The 7,683-nt window shown below is 39.2% G+C and overlaps 1 protein-coding gene across 4 annotated transcripts in view; it reads left to right on the top strand.

The window, feature by feature from the left end:
- Positions 1–2,720: 2,720 nt before the first annotated feature.
- The window catches only part of galm (galactose mutarotase), an 18,254-nt gene continuing 13,291 nt past the window's right edge, over positions 2,721–7,683 (top strand). The window contains exons 1-4 of one of the 4 annotated variants that reach the window (XM_035663365.1): positions 2,798–2,814; positions 4,179–4,186; positions 4,274–4,467; positions 5,286–5,440. In XM_035663365.1, coding sequence (XP_035519258.1) covers positions 4,281–4,467; positions 5,286–5,440 — 342 coding nt within the window. In that variant the 5' untranslated portion in view covers positions 2,798–2,814; positions 4,179–4,186; positions 4,274–4,280. The other 3 variants (XM_035663362.1, XM_035663364.1, XM_035663363.1) reach the window with 3 other exon arrangements.

The following is a 7,683-nucleotide window of genomic DNA, read 5'->3' on the forward strand; positions in this document are numbered from 1 at the left end:
ATGGAACATGGAAAGAGCTTGTTCATCTATCTATCTATCTATCCATCCATCCATCCATCCATCTATCCATCTATCTATCTATCTATCTATCTATCTGCACATTTTTAAAAACAATTGTGTGTAAAGAAGGAAAGCATCTGGAAACACACAGGACACTGTGACACACTTGAAAGCACAGGGATGCACCGTTCCCCACTGCCTGTGTGACCCCATGCCTCGCCCCAGTGATGGGGCACACAGATATAAATAGAAGATGTGATGTGCCATATTGACTTGACATTTAGAGATCACTGATGATGATGACAGCAGCATTTTTTAAGTTTGAAGCTGGAGTTTGTAGAATACTAACTCAACTAACTTGGGTTAGGTTTTATTTATTGTTATTTACTTGTTATGTACATTTATATTAATTTATTTAAGTAAACTGTTAACAGTTAAATTTCAATTTCAAATTTGTCTTAGCAATTAAAAAAGCTGTAGGGCTTTTCACATGTTCCGTGGCCACTGTAGTTTCTCCTGCATGCTTAGAAGACTGAGCTGTACTCAAATGGTTGCAATCTTCAACTTCACCTCTAGATGCTGCTAAATGCCACACACTAAACAAGGGCAAAATTCCAGTGCCAAGTTCTTGCAACTTTTACAGAGGAGCAATACAAAGCATCCTGACTAGAAAACATTACAAATTGGCATAGGATGGGATTTTGATACTAGTAAGGTGAAGTGTCTGCAAACAGTCTAAAGGATTTTAAAAGACAAAAATACCCCAGCCACAAGCGGTTCATGCTGCTGCATTCCAGCAAGAGATACAGAGGTATCCACCAGACTACAGAGTAACTTCTTCCCTCTGGTTGCGAGACTCCTCATTCATCCTCCACACTCCAACATAAAATATAGTTGGAGGTTTGTGTGTAGCATAAAGGGACTACAGTTTAAACTACACTGTGACCCTGTGTTGAAGAATGATATAAAAGTTAACTTTGAACTTTGTATCACAGACTATAATTGTCCATATTTTCTGAAGAGATTATCGCAATCATTCTTGGCTTTCAGTGGCTGGAGCAGCCATTAAAAACAATCATTTGTTCAGATTCAGTGGCAGCTGTCAGGGCTAGCAAGCAATGTAGAAATACACAGCATGCGCTTTGGAGTCTACAAAGGAGGTACCATTCTGTTGGATCCTTGCTCATATGGGTGTTAAAAGAAATGAAAAGATAAGTTAGCATAGAAAGTTCTAAAATTAACAATGATGAAGTGATAAAAGCAGCTTATGTTAGGGGAGAAGCAGCTGTAATCAGAACAGCCATGATTAACGCCTGGCAGAAGGAATGGGTTTCAGACAATAAAGGGAGACATTAGCATACAGAGGTCTGGTAATTAAAGGCAGTTTAAAGGACGGTATCAGAGAGAAGAGGTGATCTATACATGACACGCAGGTTTTAATTTAATGCTATATTTAATGGGAAAAAGTCCTTCAAATCTTCGTCAGTGGTGGAAGATGTTGAATACATTATTGTGCACTGTAGAGATACATTACCTGAGGCAGGGAACACAGGCTGGAAAATACTTCTAAAGGACCAGTGTGTAGGATTTAAGGGCATCTAGTGGTGAAGCTGCAGATTGCAACCATTTTAATACAGCTCAGCCTTCCAGGCTTGTAGTAGAAACTATGGTGGCTGTGAGAAAGCCAGTGTTTGAGACAGAAACATGGCAGTTTAACATGGCAGAGGACCCGCTCCTTCTGTAGATAAAAACGCTAAAAGGTAACAAAAACACAATCATTCTTATTTGTAGGTGATAATACACTAATGAAAACATACCTATGCATATTATATTCCATTTCTGACTATAGATGTTAGACACCGGACCTTTTACTCCCCTACCCTTATTAGTAATGTTCCTGTATGCTACTCTACTACTACTATGATTGATAAAATAGGAAAAAGAAAAGCTGTCAGTTTGTAAAGACCCTCATCAGACCTGGGTCTAATCCTGGGTACATCCAGAAGATCTTCGCCTGAATGCTCCCATTGTAAACAATAGAAAATATTACATTTATACTATAATGCATTATATATAATAAAGAGAGGGAACGGCTCCTCCAAGGATCAGGAGGACAGGTAGCCTAGAGAACCGACATACAGGAGAAGGATGCTCAGAATGGATAGGTTTTATTACAAAATCCAGCTCCAAGATTAATTTAATTGGTTGATTTGCTTTAATTTATTTATTTACTTTTGTTTGCTTGTTAGTAGCGTAAAACCAAATTTCTGCATACTAAGGAACTGTAGATGGTGGTATGCAGTGTACACAGCTGACTTACTGCGAATAGTTAGCATTAAAATGGGTGGAAAAAACAATCAATCCAATTTAGTTATTGCTTCTGCAATCAAATCAGGAAAGTCATCATGCAGACAGGATATACTTTATAAAATTCCTCACATACTATATGGGCAACATTATAGGGGACTGGGTCTCTCCTTTGGGTTCCTGCTCATGTAAAGGTGAAAGGAAATGAGAAGGTGGATATATTGGGAAACAATCAATAAAACGGCAGCAAACTGACATACAAGTACCACTAAGTAAAGCAGAGGTTTAAACACTGATAAAGGATCATATACACAAAACTTGGCAGGGATACTGGGACTCATGTGACACCGGCAGACATCTTTACAGCATTCCAGTCCAGCAGGTGGCGGTAATGCACCTACAAGCTGGTTTGCCAAGAAGAGGAAGAGGCGGGGCGGGGGAGAAGGCGGAAGTGGAATGTAAACATGTGAAGGTGTAAAGTCTTCTGAGTTGATAAAACGTTTTCAGGTGAGACAGTGTGAGTCCCAGTTGTTGAAGCTAGCTGTCGTTGAGGTATGTTGGTTGGCAAGAGTTCCCGTCCTGTAACAGCAGTCAGCGACCGTCCACACAGCGGGATATCAGTGACCACAGCTGGACTTGTCACAGTGTTTACCTGTTAATAGCATACTGGAGCTAGCAGTAACAGGCTATGGTTAGTAGCCTTAGTGGGCAAAGCAAGGCACGTTAAAAGACACCTTTTCATTAAAAAAAGCATATTCACTGTGAATGACTATACTCTTAGTGTATGTATATGCATGTAAACATACTGTCAATCCACATGGACAGACAGTACGTCACTATGTAGCCTATGAGTTATAGATTGAGGTCAGAATGTCTTCAGTAACCCTGTTACCTAATGCCTTTTGTTGAAGGAAAAACATTTTAAAGGGACAGTTCACCCAAAAAATACATACACTCTTATCTATAGTGCTGTTTATCCATCTAGATCATTTTGGTGTGAGTTGCTGAGTTTTGAAAATATCAGCCGCAGATATGTCTGGTGGGATGTAACGATACACTGAACCGATTCATGGTACTTTGTTCACAATATGATGTTCTCACGATTTTCTTAACAAAATGAGATTCAAGACTAATTATAAGATAAGAGATAAGATGTACCTTTATTGAAGTACAGTACAGAAGTGGAGGTACAACAGGATATCACAAAATTAAATATTACAAGATATAATAGAAATTAAAAGACTATAAATGAAAGTATTAACACCGTCAAATATTCAAGTAAGAATGGTGTGCAAATATTTGAGCAGCTTGACTAAAAACTAAACTGTACATGTAGAAATTAAATATAAATAGTTGTGCAAAAAGTTTGTGCGTCTTAGTCAGCGGGGGTTGGAGGTACTGGGTGCTGTGGCGTTGTGGAGTCTGATGGCAGATGGTACAAACGAGCCTCCAACCGCTTTGCGTTATTTCTCAGACGAACATCTACAAAATCAAATGAAAGAATATTTTTTATTTCTGAGGTAGGGTATAGACTGTAAAACAATACAAATTTGCTTTTCTTTGTTAAAGCGCAGAAAAACTTACTGAAGAGAATCCACAGACCTTGTTGTGAGGAGTTTCAAATAGGCACTATTTTCTTTCTATATATCACATAGCTAGCTCACTTGGCCCGCTGAGATTCTACAGTAGGCTGGTGTAGTTTGGTTAAAAATAGAAAATAGTTCACAACAAAGTAACCGGGTCATGATTTCTGGAAAGAGACGTTGCTGTTTCACAAGCCGAGTGCCATCTGGTTCCATTATATTAGAGAGAGAAGGCAGGTATCTCCAGAACTCAGCAACTACGCCAAAACCATCTATCCGGATAAATAGCTCTACAGGTAAGAATATGTCATTTTGATTTTGGGGTGAACTGTCCCTTTAATGTAATGTCCTGTTCTAAACGTCCCTGTTGTGGTTGTTTTAAGGTCCAAGATGACTCAGGTAAGCCATCAGCAGTGGGGAGAGGTGCCCGGCCTGGGTGGTGTGGACCTGTGGGTCCTCCAGTCCTCCCAGGTGCGGGTGGAGGTTCTCACCCTGGGTGCCATCATCAGGTCTGTGTGCAGCAGAGGGAAGGATGGTCAGATGGAAGATGTAGTCCTGGGCTACGATGACCTGGAAGGTAGGAAGGAAAATAATCAAAATGAATAAAATGGTTAGATTTCAGAAATAGGTAAGAAGGTTGTGTCCTAAATGCTTTTTGCTCTATGCTGTTTGTACAGTTAAGCACATTTAGAAAAACTTTAGCTAACAAGCTAGCTAATTCACTTTACTCGTTAGTTAACTAGCATTTTGCTAACATTAGCTAACTTAAGATGTGACTAATATATATATATATATATCTATATATATCACTTTTATCTTTTAGCCATCTACAGCACAGACTAGCCTCCTAGCATATAGCATATCTAAGAACAGGAAAATAGAAAACTGACCGAGGCTTGATCAATTGTTTCTCGTGTTTATGATTTTTACAGATATAATGTATTGCTTTTAGGGCTTGGCTTTTCACGCCACACCCAATCTAAGATTTGAATCAATATGTTTTTCTTAAAAACTAACTGCAAAGACATCTTTGGCAAAGTGAAACACCATCGCACCTGTAATGCCTAATCACCGTGGGATACTCACGTGGGATACTGTGGGGAAATTGTTGTGATCTGAGTGGATTGGGACTGGTTTTACAGAGTCCTTAGCAGCAGTATATCCCCACTTTATAACAATAGTCGTTTAAACCTTCATTTTACAATTTAGCAGTTTAAAACATTCAAATCTCAACTCAACTAACTAACATCTTAATCACTGTTGTAGTATTGGTTAACACCAGTGTTTAAATTATTGTTTGTAAGTATGTATGTATGTAAGTACATACAAGTATGTAAGTCAGGCATGATGTGATGAAGGTGAATAGGAATAACAAGTGTTGTGTTGTGTTGTCAGGTTATGTCTCAGATAAGCGCTATCTGGGAGCTCTGGTAGGCCGCGTGGCCAACAGGATCGCACGGGGACACTTTGTAGTGGAGGGAAAAGACTACCAACTGGATATCAATAATGGACCTAATGCACTGCACGGAGGGCTACGGGGCTTCAATAAGGTAAGATCAAGTGAATATGTGTCTGTGTTTCATCAACTTCAGTGAGCTTGTAGAAAGCTTTCTGTCAACCGTCAGTGGAAAAATACTAATATTTGTTTTCTCTGAGGGTCTCACATAGCTTTCACCATTCCCTTCCTAAATGAGGGTTTGTACATAAAGTTGTATGGCAAGGTTGTTTTCCTCCCTTTTAACTCGGCCCTGTTCCCCAACATTAACACTGTGTTTCATTAGTCGTTCAACAGACCTCGTTGACTTCCCCTCAGGCAGTCCTCACCACCATCAAGTGTTGTTCCATTTGTCTGAAAAACTCAAGTGACCTTAATGAGATCCTCCTCCTCCTCGGAGGGCTGATTGAGCAAGTCAACACCAATGGTCACTCCAGAGGTGTAAATCACCAACAGTGCATTGCAGTTATGCCTTTGGTGCAATGGTTAGGTGATAGTAATGTACATGGAACTCTTACTCTTACACATCAATGTCAATGTATCAGAGTTATGAGCTGATTTTTATCAGTATAAAAAAGGAATCATTGAAATTAGTCTGCAGGTAGATCCATTTTAGGGCTAAAAGTTTACAAAGACAAGTGCACTCTATTACCAGGAGGAAGTGTTTTTCTGATCTGCTCAAGGCTCCAGACTAACTTTTTTACATTGATGACATCACATCATTTAGGTGAACCCAATAATACATTCAACTTTTTTTACTGGTGTCTACCGGTTCTTTATCAATACTCTTATCGGCTAATTTCTAAGTCATTCCTTTAAAAATAGTCATAATAAAATCAATCCTTAAAAATAATAAATTCAGACTAGGATTGGAATTTATATTTTAAATAGGGCATAATTAAATGGAGAGCATTAACACTAACATTTACAACAGCAAAGCCAATGTATAAACACTCTAATATCTCACTGGAAGCAAATGCCAATAAACAGTCAGTATCAGTCATTCATTCTGTCCTCTGTCCTCCTCTCATGTGATTCACTTCCTGCTAGAGAGAGGAGAGGCTGTGTCGGCACGTAGCTATACGTTTATTTGAAATTGCAAAATTTTAAGATTTATAGCAAACTCATTTTTGTATGTGGTAGGCTCTGGCTCACAGTCAGATGCTAAGTTTAGGAGGCACCTGATTGTTTCACAGATTATCTGTCTCATGTTCTACTGTCAGGATATAGTGTAGCGTTTAATTTCATGGGTTAATGGGTGTTTCACTAATCTTTTTGTTTTGCACCTACTCATGCCTATTAACGTCACATCTTCATGATTCAGTGCCAAGCTTCTGCTCTTTGAATGGAGTGGTGGTGCTGAAAGTCCTAATATTAGTTGCTACAGACTGAAAGTATTTTAATGTAACCTGTAATTCCATTAGGTTTTGAGTGAGTCTGTCTGTGCTTGCAATTTTCATGCCAGTGAAAACACTGTACACTAACTAAAACGATCATCTGTCCAGACAGGTTATTTTGACATGCCAGGCTTTGCAAGTGTGATGAATAGCTAGACAACATCTATCTCCGTAATACCCATAATCCGTAATCCATTGTTGGGTGGTTTGCTGTACTGTGTTTGCTCTCTCTGTGTTACGACTTGTTGCCACTAGTGTTCAGATGCCATTGTTCTAACCTGCTCAAAGAACCAGGGCTAAAGGAAACAGCGCTTGGTGTAAATGCATGTTGCTTTACATTCAGTCACACCCCTTTTTACTGTGTTAACCCAGAGTACACAACCATCATAGACATTCTGCTGGGTCTTTTTAGGATACATGTCCATATATCCATGTAGACCCAATCTGCTCCCTGTAACTTAAGATTTAGCCTCATGATAATCGAATCATTTCTTTATTCTTTTTATTTGGTCAGCCATGGTCTCTGAGGCTGTATCCAGGAACACTGGTGCTTTGAGCTAAATGCAAATTTCAGTCTTGTGGTGGCACTGCAGCAAAAGGATGATTAAAGTCAACATGAGTCATCATCTGGGAACCATGAATGTGTGTACCAGTCATTGACAGTATATAATTAGAGGACAGAGCCTCCGGGTCTGAGAACTGGCCAGCGGGGGTAGCTCAATTGGTTGCAAAAAGACCTGCGCTTGTATTCAGCTCCGTTGAAAATAAAATGACTTCTGACTTGATTTATTATGCCAGTAAACAGCTTCCTAATGAGTTTATGGTCTCAATCACTAGTTTCAAGTCTTCTTCCATACAGCATGATGTTCATTTAGTTAAATTATGGTCCCATTTAGAGTAA

Source organism: Morone saxatilis, unplaced genomic scaffold, assembly GCF_004916995.1.
Source record: "Morone saxatilis isolate NCDOM2014 unplaced genomic scaffold, NCSU_SB_2.0 Contig19, whole genome shotgun sequence".
In the NCBI taxonomy this organism is placed as follows: domain Eukaryota; kingdom Metazoa; phylum Chordata; class Actinopteri; family Moronidae; genus Morone; species Morone saxatilis.